The sequence below is a fragment of the Tenebrio molitor genome, chromosome 5 (assembly GCF_963966145.1).
Source record: "Tenebrio molitor chromosome 5, icTenMoli1.1, whole genome shotgun sequence".
Classification (NCBI taxonomy): domain Eukaryota; kingdom Metazoa; phylum Arthropoda; class Insecta; order Coleoptera; family Tenebrionidae; genus Tenebrio; species Tenebrio molitor.
Genome location: NC_091050.1, coordinates 8,461,168 through 8,480,833, shown reverse-complemented (window position 1 = coordinate 8,480,833; position 19,666 = coordinate 8,461,168). Strand labels below are relative to the sequence as shown.

Sequence of the window (19,666 nt, the reverse complement as noted above, 5' to 3'; positions counted from 1 at the left end):
CACAAAATAATATCTCCACATTATCCAGTTTTTTATTACACATTTGTCTAAGTTTTTATTTCTCCGTCAGTTCTTAAGAAATTCAGTTTTTCTACTCCTATTGGATAATACTGTAATTATTAAAGTGTTTTTCATGGGATAACAGGATGCATTACCCACGGCCCGTTGAATAATAATTTATTTCAAAACTAGTCCAATCGCAAATTTTAATGCAATTATATCAAGTATACAAAGTAATAATTTCAGTTTGTCTAATAATGAAACTAATCTATCAATTTCACTTCATAGTCGTAGAAAAAGTATAGTATTCTATTACTCGCTCGCCTGCGGCTCGTGACGCAAAATCATCCTCATGAGTAATAGCCACATTATCATTTTTGAGTCTACGGCTGCATTTGGGAGTTAGTTAGAGTTGAATAGTGGGAGGAGCTTCTCCCTGGTGTTGTGTCTTTTTACGGTGTGATTACGTTCTGGTTTTTCTGTGCACTTTGGTCTTGTACATAAGCAAACAAAGCCTAAATAAATATCCGATGTGAACATATTTGCCGTACCTATCGGGACCGGGCGAAGAGTTGGCTTTCGCCGGCGGCGGCGGTCGGGGGCCAAGATCGTCCGCTCAAAAATTCGGAACAAATTAGCGAATTTTCAAAGCGGAATAAAAGTTATTGGAATGATAAAAGCGAGTTGCCGCTTGCCAAGGCAGAATAACATAATTCGTTCCGGACCGTCGGGCGCTCTGTATCCGTGGAACCGGCGTGAACTTTGCCAGGAGTGCACATCGCGAGGTAAAGGTGCTTTCCTGCAGGATTTCGGCGTAGCATTTCGCAGTGGTAAAAATACAGGTCAGCGGTTTTAAGCTGGATGTCATGGAAATGCTAAACAACGGCGAACTTAACTTATGTCGGTTTATCCAATAAATGTCGCGCGCAGTATTCTCGTCACGACGTGCCACAATGAATCTATTGTTCTTATTCAAATTGGCTCATTCCCTCCACAATCGAAAAGGGATGCCGGAGTTTGTCTAAGCTTTCCGTATTATTGCACTTGTATTATTGCGTTTATGAATATACATAAGGCGTCAAGCTGGGAACCGCACGCAAAAACAACACACACCAGCGCCCAACAAATAATTAACCTTCTCATCCACCAAGTGCGCAACGACGCTGACGCAATCAGCCACGAATTAAAAATGCAAATCTCCAATTAAAAAGGGAATTGAGGAGCGCGGCATTCCGGCCGCCCAGCAGGAATCTCGATGGGTCCCTTGAACTTGACGGTCACGGTGAATCACCGAAGAAACTCCGGAGAGATTCGCTCTGCAAGTGTTGAGTCCGCACGCGAGCTTTTGGCGACTAGAAAGCGAAAATTGTAATTTGGAGGTCGAACTGTGGCGTGGGTCGTCGGAAAAAGAATCGGCCTTCTGGTAGGAGTTATGTGCGGTTGCAGACAACCCACGGTTTCAGTCACCTGCGTGGTTCGATTACTCAACCGACGGTCAGCGTTGCAGTGTTGTAACTAAATGAATGCAAGAACTTCGTGTGGCGGCGCTGAGGAAGCCAACAGTCATTGCATGATTTATCACGCTGTAATTAAACTATCAAGGGAATTTCATCGCAGGAAACTCTCAATAATCTTGTGGCGTTTTTAATTTGCGTTTAAATTCACACTCACCATTTTGTCTAGGTTCTGGCGAAAACTCCTCATCACGGGTGACTCCGGGCGGTGGAAGGTAATCGTCTGCAACAAGAGAAATATCTCAGTCCGGTAACAATGCCGTTTGTTTGCTAATCTAGAATTAAAAAAACGGCTTTAAGGCGTCACTTCCTGCACTAATACAAACATTGCTTATCCGCGGTATGAATCACGGGTATTGTGCATAATGCAATAATCGCCGGTTATGGCTAGACGCTTTAAAAAACTTCTGCCGAGCAAATCGAACAAACATCACGTAGGAAGCTGGTTCAGGTAAAAAAATTCGTTTTATATTCTACATTCAGCAAATACAGATTGTTTATGTTGTTGCATTATCGGGCTGTCTCCGAGGAAGTTTCATAATGTATGACAATGAGAGAATTTGTTTTGTCGCAAGACCGTCGAGTTGACAGACGGGAAACTTATCAAATAGGTAATTCTAAAACAAACTGCAGACAAAAGTTAATAGCGTCGTCTCAGTAAAGATTCCAGGATAATAGTACATATATTATTTGACGAGCTAATAATGCCTATCATAATCCACGAGGGTGAAAGTTAAAAAACTCGCCTGTGGCTCGTTTTTTAATCACCAGAGTGGATTATAGGCATTATTCGCGAGTTAAATACGACGTTTTATCTACGACCTACGACTTTTTTTAATAAAACACTTAGCTTACAAAATGTTTAAGATCTGTGACTTATGATAAATCACAAGTGACTTATAGTAAGTCACGGGTGTAATTTATGACTAGCATAATGTATCTATAGTTACGTAACTAATAAAGGTATTATTTAATGGTCGTAGATGAAGTAAGTTATTTTTTAGAAGAAATCGATTATACCTTGACAAATCAAAGAAAATATGTAGTTACAAGTTATCAAATTTCTGAATCATATTCTTCGAGAAACGAATTAATTTATTGCAGGTTCAGAACCCGAGACTTTCACAAATGCTGAAAATATGTTAAAATCATGAATTATTCCTAAATTCTTAAGTAACGTATGTTAAAAAAAGAATCCATACGAATTCCATCATAAACCGTTGAAAGAGTTAGAAAAATACCGACAACTTCAATTTGTCAGTTACCACAATGAATTATTAAAATGAGATTACTTATCTGACAGAATGTTAACTACGAGTAAAAAGACGACCTACGTTTGGAAAAGGGAGTGGCCTGGTTGACCACATATTTATTTGAACTCTCGTTATAAACAGCTGCATTTAATTTGTTGAATTCCTTGAATATTGTGTATTAACTGATTTGGAATAATACAAATCGGTAGTCAAAATACATTTACAACACAATTAATTAATAACGTTCATTAATATGTATTAATGTGTTAAAATGGAATGTGCAATTGGATTACTGTATTTAATGTCATATTAGACATGTCACCATTATTAGCTTAGTCATATTTTTTAGAAATTTTAACTGCAATTAATGTAACAAAATCAGTTTCTATCTAGACAGGTCTGAAGAAACACTTAAGTAGTATTTTGGTACTCTTATCTCATAATAAATTTACTTCACAGAAAGGTCTCAAAATTGAGACTTTGGCTGTTTTTAAAGGCGCCAAGACAACAATTGAACTATAATAAGCTAAAATAGTTTTCTTTGTATTCATTTATTTGAAATTCATTCACACAAAAAATATTTTGCGGAAACTTTGGACAAAAGAGAGAAATCTTATCGGGATATTATGGTAATAGAGGAACCTTGACCAAAGCGAAAGAAAAGTCTAGCTGTTGTAGAAACAAAGAAATGAATGTTCCTGAAATTTAATGAAACAAGTCTTAGTTCTTATTTTTCAAGTAACGTGTGTTCAAAAACTTTTTGGTCAAATGGCCTAATGGATGCTCTTGTTTGCGTTGATGTATGACGTAGCTTCATCAGCTGTCAAATATTTCATGAAACAGGAAGTGTATCAGGAACAGTTCAAAGAATTGGGGAAACAATATAAAATGAACCAAAAACTTCTGTTTGTCATTTATCACGACAAATGAAGTTACGATCAAAATGAGGTTATGCATCATTTTGATTTGTCAACCAAAAAGACGACTTACGTTTGGAAAAGCGGCCTGAGACCACTAAAAAGTGCCGTGTTTGTTCCAAGTTCCAAAATATCATAATTGTTAGAGAGCAGTAAGTAACAATTTTAAACCAGTTTCAAAGGCACATTTTTGTTCTGTATTAAATGCATCAATTCCCCAAAGCAATAAGTGCAACAGGTAGCTTTTGTAAAAACGAAGCAATTATGTTTTTCCCTACATTTCTAAATTGATTTACTTTAACTGGTTGGGTCTGTGGAAAACACTCATCATGCGATTACTTTAGATGCAGGTTCGACTGTACATTTCCAGGTTTCTTCATCAGTTAGGTCATTGTGGACTTCTTTGTACATCTTTTTGCAAAAAACTAATAGAAAAGAATGATGAACGGTTTTAATGTTACTTTATTTCTCCATTGTTAGGTCTTCTAGATATGTTACTGAATCTTCACTGTTTCCCTCCTTAGTCCCACTACAATTTTAATTTAACGTAATCGAATCAGATTTTACAGTTTAATGTTATTTTGATTTCGGTTCTTCACAGAATACAATTGCAAACGCATCTGAAGTTAGAAAAGCTGTTTCTTCGACATCTGCGTCGTTTATAATTTAGAAAAAGTGTATGTACTTTGTGCAAGAACGACTAGAGATGAAGAATATTCTCCCTTGGTTTTAATAATGCACTAGTTTTAGTTTTGTAAGCCCCGGATTTTTGAGTTGACGCCGCAAACCAGAACTGCGGAGTTCTGATGGGGAAACGGTGAAATTCATGGCTGCCGGCAATTCCATCAAGTTTTCAAAGCTCGAGCGTCACCTGAGATTGTACCAAATTAAACCGCACAGAGCACACGCGGCACACAACAATGGAAACAATGACTAAGTAACCCGTTAAGCTGCACGAAAACGAGGCATTAAAGCCATCACGATAAGCCGAAGTTTTTCCTGCCCTTTGGGGGGAGATAAATCACGTGGTAACACACGTAAAGCAGTCATGCATAACACAACTGTATACTTAAAGTGAAGGTACTGCCGGCCGAAGATTTATTAAAAAGATTATGAATTGCTTGTTGCATAGTGGCGTTCGAAAATTGAGTTGTATCGTGAAATGTGAAACGTGCCTTAACACCTAATTGTACAATTCCCGAGAGGTCAAAAATCTTGCCTTTCTAGCAGGGATCTTGGCTCGTGTTAAACGACGGATCAATATTGACATGGCTTTGTCATCGCCCACTCCACTGTTGTTCTAAGGAATGACCTTTAAGTTTTATTTGGTAACTTGACGCTAACTTGAGTTTTCCTTTGGAAAAATAATATTTGGCCTGCCACTTAGACCGTTTCCTCCAATTCGTTGCGGTAACAGACGAAATTTCCAAGACGTGATCGCTACGTGTTACTAATTTGTTCGTCAATAACCGCGCGAGTTGGTCACTGTACGCACCACTACCTCCCGGTTTAATAAAAGACTTTTCAACTTGTAAAGGCGACTCTCAGGTGGAAATTCGCGCTTTATTGCCTCCGCCCAAATAAATTTTCTTGTGGAATCAAAAATAAGCCGAGGAGTAATTAAGTGATTAAGTTTCGGAGAAGTTACCGGCCCAATAAACACCGACACCCGGACCAATCGGGCCGGATATGCTAATGAGCCGCCCCGTAATGAAGAAATTAAAGAATTACGCGGCCGTCGCCGCCGTTATCTGTGTTATTGTCGGCAACATCCCTCGACGAGCGTGGGCAATAAATACTTACTGCCGTACCTCAGGGGCAACGCCGTCGATAATATCAGCACTGAAAATGGGGGGGTATAAAATACATATTAATCATATTTTAGTCATGGTGGATTACTGGGCGAATGACGCGATAAGATACGGCTTTTCTAAGTTGGCCGTGGGGGAGTAAGATCTTGTAAGCTTGGGGGAGATTGAAAGTGGCATACGCTTGATCGATGTCCGCATGTTCGAAACTACTCCCGAGCTCGTGTTACAATCTCCTGCAATGATCGTTATCGAATTACCCGAATTACTCTTCCTGCAACAAAAGCGTCTGCTCGAATTTTTCCTGCTGCGAATTAATTACCCAGTCAATCCGAATTCGGGGGAAAAACGAATCGGCCACCGTGGGCGACTATTTATGGCGCAGTGATTGTGCACTTTATCGTGTAAATCAGACGATTGTGGGTTAGTTCGTAATAAAAATTAATTCATAAATTGACCTAAACCCAGGCGGAATAAGGTGAGGCAGACATGGGCGGACCGGACTCGAAATCTCGTCCTCGATTAAACGATTTCCACTTAACAAATTAAATTTTTATCGGGATCGTGGTAGCGGACTTTTTATAATTAGTCTTCTTCGCGGCACCTCCAATTATTCCACCCGGAATTGGAAACCACCTGCGAGGAGACTTGAAATTTTGAATGTGCGCTGGACGTAATCCGTAATCCGGTTTCTTTTTTACTCTCTCCGATAACCGGCCGAATCGAGCTCGATGGCTATAATTAAGGCGTATGGGGAAGTCGAGGGAGTCGGGTAACGGTCGATTAAGCGAAAATTGAAATTCGCGCAAAAAACTCCAATAATTATTATCGAACGGAAGAAAAATTACAGACCAAAAATATTCCACCAGGACCAAATTAATTTTTCAAGTTCATCTGGGAAGATTCGATTCCGACCGAAAAAAACAACGAGCCGAGAACCGCCAAGAAAAAGACAGCAGGATCAGAACGTGGAGGATAGGTTTACACCGAGTGGCAAATTTTTAGGAATCTTTTTCTGAGTAGATTTTAATTTTAGATAATTTCAAGGCTTGCGTCATGCCCCAAGATTGTCACCTGGATCCTTTCTAAACAACATCCCAAGGTGGAAATGTGAGTAACGACTTAAAATTTCAAACAACCTCACCGACTTCTTCGAACCACGACAATAGAACAAATTTTATTGCCATTTTGCAAAACGTGCGATAAAGTCTGTGTCGAGTATTGTTTAGAAAGAGCGTTCAAAATGTTCGCCATAAGTTTCAATGTAACAACGTCGCCAAGGAGATTATCAGCGTGGTCGAATTATCGTCTGCAAGGTATTGTTAATTAACATAACGATCTTTGGTCGAATTAGTAGGCAATTAACACAATCCAGCTCTGCACAGTGGATGGACTAATTGAGATGATCAATTAGCGGCGAGGTAAAAAAATCACAGGTTGGGCCAAGAAGGACGTTAACCTTATTATCGGACTATCAGCACCAAACACGTAATTTCCTCCGGTTCCGATAAAGACCTGATTTGCGTATATTGATTGTGTATTTTGGTAGTTAATGGTACAGTGTGATTACACTAATGCATTCAATATCGTGTGAAAAGTGTCATAAGCTGTTTCAGTCGTCACTTACCAAGCATTACATAAATATAAATGCCACCGAGTGAGTTTTTCGACTCAATTAAAAATAATGAAGACCGTTAGGAAAATAAACAAATGGCGACCAACGCAGAACCTTCAGCCTTGCTTAAAAATAAACACTAAAGTTATCGAGTCGACGTGTATCTTTCGTTCCTTGCTGCTAATGAGTATAAAATTACCAGGAGCAATCCATCTACTTCTGTTCCGAAAAGGGCGAAAGCGGTCAACATAATTGGACTTTGAGCGAAGACGTTCTCATCAGAGGCAAATGTGCTTTCATCCTTTTGCATTTCAGTTAGTCGGCGATTTATTGTTGTTCATTGTTTGTCGTCCCGTTCAATAATAACAATCATGCATTGCCTCGAGTTGGTCGTGATTTATTTTTCTCGTCGCGAACTATCGCCTTTTAATGATGGTTTACAGTCCCGGACCGCCTCCTCCGTGGCATTCCCGTCTACTTATCTATTCTTCGGCGCTCTTTAACACGGGAACCCGTTAATTGCCGTCTGTAAAAACGCACCAACAATATTCAAGGTGCGACCGGACTCATTTCGTACGCACAATGCCGCCACCCCAGCTCCGGTACTTAACGTGTCGGAAGCCACTTTCGAGAGCTTATATCGTCTTAGAGAAGTCATTTTATTTCAGTTTATTTCTCTTTATGTCGCCTCGACGTTTCCACAATAAATTCCGGATTTGGGATGGTACTCTTCGTGATGACGCCGACGTCACATACGCCATTATTCGATTTGAATTATAGAACTCGGAGCGAATGACGTTTAACTTCCCGAAACTTGTTACCGAACTTTGATTAGTTTTATCATCTACATGTCGGCCGCTATGCACTACGTGATTGCAGACGAAACACGAAAAATTCGAGGCCAATTAACGAGGAATTAATTACTGGGGGCGATGTTATCTCCACGAAATAAATACCCCAACAGATAAATCTGAACTCGACCCACTACCAGATAAGACTGGGCATGATTCATATTTAATCGCCTTACGTACCAATAAATTGCCCTCATTTACGGCCCAACAGACAAATAAGACGCTTGACATTTTCCTCTGCGTCAATCGAAGTCTTCCGGAATTGAAACTCGCAGACCAAGATGTAAAACACTAATTTTTTCCCTCCAATTTAATGAAACCTTGGAAACAACTTTGAAGAGTCATTGTTTTGTCTAATGGGTCAACACCAATTTCTCGGTGAGTAATGAGGAGTACCGACGTCCTGTCTGTCGATTCTCGATTCCGTCTCGACCACAACGCTGAAGATTTACGAGGAATTTATTACATATTACCGATTCGTAGCGTAGACGTTGTGACGTAGACATAACTCATTTCTATTCTTTGTGTTTGCGTCGTCTAGGCTAGCGCCGACGTGATCCGTTTACCAACACTTTTCCGCCTTCAATTAATCCTGCTTTAAACAAGATCTAAACTGGTATTGTTATGCTTTTCTTAATTAAAAGGACACCCGATCCGGGCTGGAACAGGTTTAATTGTTGCTATCGAGATCGGCAATTTAGCGACCATTCCGTGTGGGCATAATGGAAAACCATTTGCACTCGATTATAGCAAGACCGGTCGGACGTCAGGAAAACTCGAGAGGTCGTCCTGGTCTCGGACACGACGTTGTTATTAGATTATTGCCCAATAAATCGGGTTTGATATTTGGCCGGAGTTAATTACCCCCCGAGTGATGAACGAGCTTTCGCTCTCTTCGCTGCCGGATCTCGACCTTCACCGTCGTCCTATTATTAAAAGTTAATAAAAGACCGGACGCGAGTTTGCCATCGCCTTTATAAATCGCGATCAATTAATAATGCGCCATGTTCCTGCAACGCCGAGTTTCCCATTCGGCTGGAAAGCGCGTCCGTCATCGGCGGAAGAATCGGTTTGTCAACCTGAGAAGAAAATGACAGCACGAGACGGAGTCGGTAAGCGAATTATTCCACGACGTAAGACCAAACATAGGCATTAGCTTGTAGAGTGAATTTCTGAGCGCATCTTTCGAAAGTCTATTTTTGAGCTAAGTGCACGCGATGTTGTTATCCTGAAGAAAATGAGATGCCGGTGAAAGTTGGGGTTAATTCCTCGCCATTAAAGTGATTACCGTCTTGGACGCTCGTTATCCGCCAGCAGATTCCCCGATCAAAGCGGCATGAGCATTACGCAAGCCGAACGGCATAGGTACGCGCCTGATTACCTGTGCTTTTGACGGACTTTCGCGATCGCTGTTATAATAATCTAAGTAAATATTGCTAATATTTTAATAATTTCACTGAGTAAATCGGTACATATTTCCTGTTGCGCATAGTGAAGAGAACGGATGTGGATGTTATAACGAGAATAACGTTGTTATAATAAATGGAAAGAAAATGTTTACATATTTTTCGTCTAAATATTCGTTCTGAATCACCACTAGCGAGTGAACCTGTTCAACAATGACACAAACAAATGGTTTTAAAATAATGACACATTCTTTATTCGGAACGTGTTATGACATTATCATAATACTCTCATAATTCTAAATGATTTATTTATCACTGTAATTATAAAAATATATACATCATGTAAGAGTTGTAGCTATACGTTCCATTCTAGATGCCTTAAATCAACCAAAGCTATAAAAGCAAAATACGAATATGTGTGTAGTAATTTTTGCCCAACAGATACAGATAACCAGTTACGGGTCCAATATAATGTCTTATTTTTAATGTACATTAATTACTGGCACATAAATATTAGAGATTTGTGAAATACATATTTAAATTGAGTAATTGCACGTCAAAGGTCGTTTAAAACCCGGAAGTTCTAACAAAATGATTAGAACGCTCAACTTTGTTGTGGTTGCTTAAAGCATTAAAGAATTGAGAAGTTTTATTTATTCTTTGCATTAATAAAATTTGTAACGGGTGAAGCATTATAAATCCTATCGAGTGTTCATTTAAATTTATTCTCGAAGTAAACATTGAAGAGTCGATTGTGAACGCACCACGGATTAGAGATCACGGATCAGCTGTTTAAATCTAACCTCACTTTTTGCGTTGTTTGTGTTTTTACTCTGCAGCTTGACGAGTGGTGCGTTCACAATCGACTCTCAACGCCAACTTTGAGGATACATTTAAATGAACAACCGATATAATCCAACTCTTTAAATAAATGATATGTAGGTATGCAGAGACATGATGCAACATTCAAAGAATAATGAAGAAACATTTCAGACTAATTCTGTTTGCTGACATCGTTCGTTAAAGTAATAAAATATGATCGTTTTAAATAAAGAAATGTAACCAACACATCAAAGAATTTATCTACACCAAGCATATCAAGAAGAAATTGTTAAAAAAAGACTTCATGTTTACAAAAGTGATTTGGGTGTAAATTAATAGAATTATGGATGAATGAACACTATTTTTCACCTTATTTTTTGATATTTCTGTGATTGTTTATTTTAAAGATCTTTATAGCGCTTCAACTTCCCGAATTTGGTCAGTAGTTAAGTTATTCGTTACGAGCCTTCCAAAATCGTTAAAATTCAACTTGTTGTCTTCTAAATCTTTTACTATTGTTTCACGTGACACTTATTTGTGTTAAGATTTAAGTTATAACATTTAAAATGTCATTCTGTAATTCGTTACACAACCTTTTATGTGATATAAATATAAATTAAAATCTGGAGTTACTGACTTATTTCAAAAAATTGAAAACAGTACGGAATATATTAAAGCACCTGGACTTGTTGGACTGGTGCTAAAAATTGGTCATCTAGATCAACGCTTGAGAAAACAAACATCTCCATCTGTTTTTCTTGTGCGGATGTATAAAAATAATAAATAACGGATCGAAACATTTTTCAAAATTTATGGACTGTTGTTGTTCTAATACGGAAATACTCAGTAGATTGTACTGGAATGATAGCTCTGGAGATGACACCGGTTGTCAGTCCTTCCAACTCCAATCGATGTTGAAATCACCCTGACCCTACACATTTAGAATTCCGCAAGTTTCTGTCGTGCTTGCCCTATTTTGTCAGGAAAAGAGCCTCATTGCATTCAACAGTCTGTTGCTTTCTATCATAAACATTTCAAACAATAAACAAGGAAACTTGATCAAACGCGAAATTTCAGTTGACGAAAGAGTATCAATCTGCATACCCGGAAGGGTCCGGTCCTTCCGGAATGTGTCGGTTTTATGTTTATTGTTGCTGTTTTTATGGCGAAGACGCATGATAATAAACCACCAGAAAATTTCGTTACATCTAATCTAGAAATTTACAAGTTTGAATCACCCTGCTCCACGATTTAATGGCGTCTCGCGTGTTCGGAATACTGTGATGGAACATTCGTTATTGGCTGCTTTATATTTTGGAGAGGATTTAGTGTGATCAATAATTAAATTGCAGGCTTTCGTGGGCGCCGTTTAAATTTCCCATTCTTGGAGAGTACCGACGTCATCGTCATTGCCGTGTACTCAACGAACCGGAGACGCCTTGCCCTTCTTCTTCGGCCCACCACGCACATTTCTGACCTCCTCGACGCTCTTTCTATGCAAATTTTCGGAACGGAATTTATTCAAAATTTGTTATTGCAGCTGCGCGATTATCACTCGTACAAATTAACACCCCGACCTTACGAAAAAGTAATTAACGATTCAAGGACCAACACTAGTTTCGCACCGCATCTGCTGCGATTTATTTCCATCATGTGCTCCCAGAAATTTCCATTTACCGTTGAAAATATTTATAGAAACCATTAACACGTCTTTATCGCCGGCGAAGGTTACAATTGGAGCGTCATTAAAGGAACACTGCTGTCATTTCGAGCGAATAAGATCTCCCCAACTTTTCAATTGCACAAGGAAACCATTACATTCCATTGTTGCTTAACATCATTACAAGAGATAAGTCAGGTTTTTTCCAGAACTTGGTCGAGATAAACCGTGTTCGATCTGGTTGTGAATATGCACGTCGACCTAGATGTACAGATGGTAAAAGCTCTTGGTAAAAAAGTACGGCGAGTTCTTCAATTACAAAACGTTGTGCAAGAGAACCGGAAGGTGTTTGCTTTTCTAAGGAGGAAAGAGTAGTGAATTATCGTAAAGTCTCAACAATCGGGATGCAAACAAAGCTGCCAGACATGTTTCTTCCACACCATGCACATGGCGAGTGTTGAAAACTTGCAGCTCGGGAATGCATATACGCTTGTACATTCATTAAACCTCCAAGGGGTCACGGCGTAATTTCTTTTCTTCTTGTAGAGCGCATATTAACAGTCACGTTTATATAATATGCATGTGTTTTGTCGTTACGTGAAGGGAGACACACAAGAACAGATCGCTCAACAAATATTTAGTCGTTATTGAGGTCGAGGTGCGATAACGCCTTATCACCAACTCTTTAAATAAGTCGCCATCAGGTGATGACAAAGCGTTCAAAAATTTCTTTTTCCTCCTGTCCTGGCTTCAATTTTCGATTTTGTTGACCGATTATCGTGTTGCAGAAACTACGACGCTCGCTACGAGTACAATTGTAGCAACCTTCGAGATGTAATTGGCCCTAAATTATTCCGTTTAAGTCAGAAAATATTTATACTTGACATTTCGCCGTAATAACAATCGTATTCGATTAATAAATAACCAGACGAAAGGTTTTTCCACCGGGGTACGCCCCGTCATTAAATAAACAAAGCAGATTCACTATTCATAACGTGTGCTGAAATTTTCCTAAATGTCACTCTTAATATGCATGACTTACAAATTGATCGATTATTTTAGTGTTTAATTCAATTAAGGACGGAGAACGGTTCGCCACGAAGAAAACAAATCAATTATAGATTAATAGGAACAAACATTCGAGCAAATAAAACGTAAATGATTATCATAAAACAACAGTGAAGTCCAAGGACTGGTACCTACTCGTCGAGCGAAAATGTTTTAGTTTCCACGTGAAATGCCGATATGCAAAGATGTGCTGAGTCTAATCGATTATTATTTAAAATGGTCACACTTTTTTCGCTTTGTAGATTTCTTGTGTAATTATTATTAATGAGTTCATTACCTATTTTTAAACTGTTTTTAATCGTGCGGCGGTAAATCTATTGTGGTGTCAAACAAGCTGTAATATTATGTAACGGATGTAAAAAAATTAAGATTGAGCCATCAACAGTATTGGATCTACCTTAAAATTCCGTTAGTGACTGGTTCATTCTTCATGTCAAACTGGTATGAAATCGCAAGTTGTAGATCTACCTCGCGGAACTTTTAAACGTTGAAGCTTACGTCACCAGTGAAACATTTCAAATTGTCTTCAACGGAACAATCCATGTGAGGCACCGGATCTTTGACAAATTAGAAGATCTTGATGAACTATTCTCGCCCATGGAGACAACTCAGTTCCAGATGAAGGATGACCACTTATAAATTCTCCACTGTTGTATAAATAAATTAATCGAAATAAGGAACTTGTTTGTCAACGGTGACTACAGAGACGTATGCGGTACAGGTGTTGTGTTCACCTTCCTGACCTCTAAAGACCAGAGAAGTGACCACCATAAAAGAGGCATCGAGTCGATTGACCATTTAATAATACAACATTTATTTTCTTGTAGAACGACAATTTCTGTTCAACTGGGGCCTACCAGGAGGTAGCTGCTTGTCCGACTACTCGATTCAATAACTCCGACTCTACTGTAAAACATTATTTGCTTTAGGTTTCTCTTAGGCAAACAAATGCGTTGTTATTGTAACTTATTTACTGTTTATTCGCTTATTTTAACCAAACACCGTCGAAGTAGTCACATGTTTTGAGAATTGTTAGACGATCCACTTCAAGCAGTTACTCACTGTCTGCTGTCGGATAATCCGTTTTAATCAAACCTTTTCAAAAAAACGCAGATGAAAAACACAATTTAACTCGTAATGTGATTCTCAGCCCACATGAACTCTCAAGTCATTCTTCTGGTCAAAATAATTGTCCAACAACAAAGCAAACAAATAATTTATCAATTTTAATAATGGACAGGAAACGGAGACATTAAAAACACTGATGTTATTCTGTTGTAATTTGGGATTGGTCCCAGGTTAACAACTAGTTGGGTAAAATTCCAGAAATGATCTAAAATTTCTCTTGATCATTTGTGACCAACTTTACATGTGGTGCGTCTGTAATAGTTTCCAAAGTGCCCCATAAATTATGTATCACTACTCTTTGTCCTCCCAGACACATCTTTAATCTTTATTCAAATTGCTGTTGCTACTTCTCCATGATTAAAGGTGTTTAAAATTGATAAACATCCATGTAGATTGTTGACTGTTAATAATTAAATTCTACCAACCCCTCCCACCTGGGTCTGAGCAAAATGTGATCAGTCATCGCCCTTGTAGTATTTTGAATGTTTAATGGGCCTCTTTAAACTCTTAAAACGTAATTGATTAAAATTATTCAATTACATCTAACCTCGCTCGTTGTACTCGTACGATTATCAAACGGAAAGACGACGGAATTAATTAACACCTTCGTCATTAATTTTTTTCCATAAACACTTCACCGGTTAAATTAGCTCGGCAATTGTTGCCGAAACAACGGGGCGTGAGTGAAACGCGATATGTGTTTCGGGAGATAAGCCGACATCATCAGGGGTGGTGACAAAGCAGTAAAACACGGTGCGATGTGTGCACAGCCGAAATAAATACGGAATTGATAGAGATGGACCGAATTGATAGTGTAGTGGAGCTAGCGTCAACGGATTTGGCTTCTGCTACCTGGAGGGAAAAGGTGCACTTGCAGTGCGAATCGTTGATGCATTTTAATGGAGAAAAGTCGCCGGATATCACGGCTAAATGGCCGTAATCGGGAGCCGTTCCGGTAAAAGCCGCGGCAGACGTGTCCGATGCGCTTTGAAAATTCCAGAGGTAACCCAAATGTCAGGTCGAGTGTAACGATCGCAAAAAACACAAAAAAATGACACTTTGTGTCGGTTATAAATAATGCCGGTGCGACCTTTTCGCATCTGCGGCGCAAGAAAAAACTCGACTTACTGTGCCGTTTTCCAAGCATTTTCTCCTGTTCTTGTACGATAGCAATCCGTTGGCATTATCCATATCGATGGGGAAAATAAAATCAGGCGACCAAATAAAACACAGAAACCATCAAAACCGGAAAAAAACTAGAACAACTGGAACACAAGCCGAACGTTAAATCATTTTTCACAGGTTATGGTGTTGGCAATGGACGAATTCTAGCGCTGCCTCTACACCAACACACATGAACTAGACGAACGCTCGGAACCGACTGAACTCTGAGGCGAAATTCACGAGCTGATCAACGGAATCGGAGTGTTGTTGTACGAGGACGCCGCCGCGGCGAAGGCCTGAACTAGACCGAAGGGGGACCTACCCTCTTTCCCATTCAAGGCTCAAGGGGGTGCAATTCCGAAGCCTGACTGAGCTGCTGGACGATTGTCAGATCGGAATCTGAGACGGCGTTTGAAAATTATTCACAAGTGAAGAAACGCAGAAAGAGTGTCGCAGGAGTCGGGCCACGTAATCCTGGGCAGAAATAGAACGTCGGAGGAATTTCATAAATAGACCATTTGGTTATGGCAAACAATCATTTCGGAGTTTTAAGAGGGCCCCGAGCCATGAGCACGCACGGCCGCCACTAAAATGAATCAGTTGAACGGAAAAGTCTTTCGATATTTGCCCAGTCGGTTTTGTATTTGACGGCGACTTTTCCTTTCGTTTCCATTCATAATTAATGCAAAAGTAAGCGGAGACCACTACAACGTTTTAAAATATTGACGGAATGAAAACATCTCCAATGGTTCCGAATCGATTAGTTGCATAACGTGACGGTACCGTCTTGTGGGAGGACCTGTCGCGACATAATCCATGACTATTTTTTTCATAGCTGTTGCATTATTTGCCACATGTCCATCAATGTCCCCTCGACTAATCACCATTATTGATAAGTCGCGGGCTCATGAATAATGCAAACTTAAAATACCAAATGTCGAATGTCACAGATAAGTATCGATTAAACTGTTAATTTTCCTGTATCGAGTGTGAGTACGATTAAGTGGCCTTACCTAGAAATAAGTTGCGTATTAATAGGTCAGAATTCACGAGGGGTTTGTACTTATAAATAGTTCAAAGTATATACGTAATGAGAAGTGTACCAGTGCAGGTGTTGTCACGAGGCTATTTAAATCCCGTTTCACACTTCTTTATCTCTTTGACTTTTGCGTAACTGCGGATGAAATTTACGCGACCTACTAGTCAATTGTGCTAACGACTAAAATTCAAATTTATTGTAGTCGCAACTTGCACTTGTGAGGCAATTCGATTCGCGGTAAATAACAGTGACATCAGCATGACAGTTATAATTTCTAACAGCTTTCCACTGTGGTGTTATTGTGGGAAAATTAATTTGCGAAGTAGATGTGAAAGGTCATTTATCGACGCGCATTGGTGCAAAAAACAGTTCTCTTTAGAAGTAACCACCGCCGGTTCTCTTGGGTTTCTGCCCCACGATGGTTTTACTTTAAATTAATTATTTCATTAAAGTGAGGTTATGTACCTGAAAGAAATGTCAAAGCTTACTAAGTAAAAAGACCCCTTGATCACGATTTTTTGTTAAACCCTCGATACAAACCAATTTAAAATATACTGCAATAGCTGATTTAGTGATTTCTTTCTCAAAATGATAGATTTTTTCAGGGGAAACTGTAGAAACTGTAAATGCCTTAAAATTTATTTGTGCTTCGTCAGATCCAAATTAGAATATTGTAATCTAGTTCCTGAAATTTCTGTGTTTTAAAACAATGACTGTTTATGCCCAAAGAAGCTTTGAGCATGCCATCATACCACCACCGGATTAAAACTCTGATCAACTGTTTAAATTCTAACCTCACTTTTTGCGTTGTTTGTGTTTTTAATCTGCAATTTGAAAAATCAGTGATTTTAAGATGAGTGGTTCAATCACAATCGATTCTTCGACGCCAAATTAAAAAAAAAACACCCTTTACTTCATCCAGGTCACTTCAGAATGCGACATCAACCATGATAGTCTTGAAGAATATTTTGTCGTTGATAAAAAGTAATTTGTTGTGTTTTAAGTTTATTGGTATCAATTTATTATCAAATTACTTTCATTTGTATTTTACCGTATGTATCAAAAAATGCATGATTAAGAGCAATTGTAAAAAATAAAATAATAAAAAAATCAAGGGACGCGGCTTTCATTATTACGCATAACCACAGACTAAAATTCTAACCTAACTTTGAATTTGTGAATTACTTTGGACCGTGTCTATGGAAGGGCGGCTCGCTAAATTATTACTCATTCATATTGAAACCGTTCTCAACCATTTTTTTCTTTCACAGCTGTTTTTGATGGTAAATTTTTTAAAACATCTGGTATCTTAAATTTTTATATTATCTTTTTTCGAGAACAATTCAATCATTATCTCTAATTGCGTCGCATATCCAATATTAACCCGCGAAAGATGTAAACTCTCCGTGAAAGATACTTGCAGGTCTTTTTACCTTGCGCTTTTAGCTTCGTTAGGTGAGCTAGGAAACTCTGTGAACTTCTTGTTTCAGTCTTTTTGCGCAAGTAAATAGTTTTTTATTGGTTGTTGAACTGGCAGTAGCAAAGTTTGATACGAGGGAATTGTGTTTGAGAAAATGAGAAATATTACATGGCCATCTCGTTTGAATTAATGAATGTCTGCGATAACGGAAAGTTGAAAGTGCTAATTTTTATTCGACGGACCGACCCTCCCGCGTACTGCATCGATTGCGTCGCAATTCGCCCTGAAATATTTATTTGCGTAATGGAAGCGATAACGAAATTGATAAAACCATTGTACATTATTGAGCGCTTGTGGGCTTAAAAAAGCCCATTGTCGGCGCTGGGATGAAAGGACGAAGCAGTGCAGCAAACCTCACCGGTCGCCACCTTTCACAGATTTAATTCGATATCGACCCCTGTAAATTGAGACTTCAGAATCATTCCGAAAAATGCCACATTGCTTTGTAAATTTCGGTCTAAACGGGGATGGATATCTTTTCTCTGCCCCGAAAGATGAAAGAATAGAATTACGAAATCTCCAGGAATTTCATCTCGACGTACAACGAACGGCATTCGGCATGTGTAATGAAATTCTATTGTTTGTAAATAAACAAAATGATTAACGTGCCACGGAGAACGCATTTTCGATAAAGCCAAGTTGAACTTCAGGAATTGTTCACCTGCAAAAGCGGCCGCAGGGCCGTACCGGCAGGACTCGCGGCCCGAGAAAGGGTTGCACAAAGTCCGATAAAGGGTGCGAGCGCCCCATTGGAAATACATTACAACTATGTGGAGTCTAGGTCTAACCCCATGTCGGATACATTTTACACCCTCGGGAATGCGATATTGACTAGACTGCGGCAAATACAAATCGCGTTATACAACTACTCCTGATGGAAACTGATGTTTGTCTACCCAATGTTGCAATCACGCATGTTTGTTTCGCCTTCATTGTATTCGTTGGCGATTCCTAGCTGGTTATTGTTTCACAAGAGGGGTGGTCCTGGCCACTTATTAATTCTTCATACGACGGGGAGCGGCTTCCATGTCCCAAAAATAACACACCCGTATTGTGCTTCCTGCTCCGACGAATAACATATTTATTCTTTTTAATGTAACATTCAAGTTTAAACAGCCGAAGGAAAGACAGAAATGTGACATTGTGCTAAACTCCAGATTCGTCCTAATTGTTATGTTTCGAGTTGATACAGTTTCGGCTTTTGATTACTACGAAAACGTTAAACGTGTCAAGTAAATAAACGCCTAATCTAAATAACTTTACATGAAAATGTAAACTTTGCGCACATTTAAGCAATCACCCTGAAACAGATGATTAAAACACTGACAGCCGGAAACAATTTCGTGCACATGTAGTGAATTTTTTGATTATTTGCACCAGAACATGCCGATATTTCTCGAAAAAAAATCTTTTGGGATATTTTAAAAATTTTCATACTTAGAAGGACAATTCAATCATTCTCGGACACTTTCATGAATAAAGCACGGGATAATGATGGTGAAATTGTGTGTTATCGCTATTATAATAGATAATGCGTCACGAAGACAGGTTATTTATACTGGTTATCCTTAATTCCTCATTGTTTCAGCACTGAAATATTCAAAGGGATGTCCGCAGGTATAGTTATTTTCCCCGGAGCTGCGGACTGCGAGATTGAGAGAAATTGTGCACTAGCCTCGTGCTGGAAACATAATTATATCTCTTTCACGTAATGGCCAGTTTCTCGAAAAAAAAACGCCATAATTTATCGACTGAAAATATTTTAATGCTACACCTACGGCAAGGAAAATCTGCGACAGTCGCGACTTTTTCCCGATCGATAAACCAATTTTCTACCTACGACTGCGTTACTTATTTTATTGGCTCCTTTGGCAAATTGGTCATAAAGATTACGATTTATTTAATAGGTGGAAGAACGCTTTTTAACTTTCCTTTTATTCG

At 38.9% G+C, this 19,666-nt stretch overlaps 1 protein-coding gene across 3 annotated transcripts in view; it reads right to left on the bottom strand.

Annotated features, from left to right (window-relative positions):
- The window catches only part of LOC138130238 (carboxypeptidase N subunit 2-like), a 130,205-nt gene that overhangs the window by 22,583 nt on the left and 87,956 nt on the right, over positions 1 to 19,666 (bottom strand). The window contains exons 1-2 of one of the 3 annotated variants that reach the window (XM_069046666.1): positions 15,171 to 15,452; positions 1,672 to 1,789 (exon numbers count right to left, since the gene is read on the bottom strand). In XM_069046666.1, coding sequence (XP_068902767.1) covers positions 1,672 to 1,789; positions 15,171 to 15,226 — 174 coding nt within the window. In that variant the 5' untranslated portion in view covers positions 15,227 to 15,452. Of the gene's footprint in view, positions 1 to 1,671; positions 1,790 to 15,170; positions 15,453 to 19,666 lie in introns of those variants that run through there. The other 2 variants (XM_069046667.1, XM_069046668.1) reach the window with 2 other exon arrangements.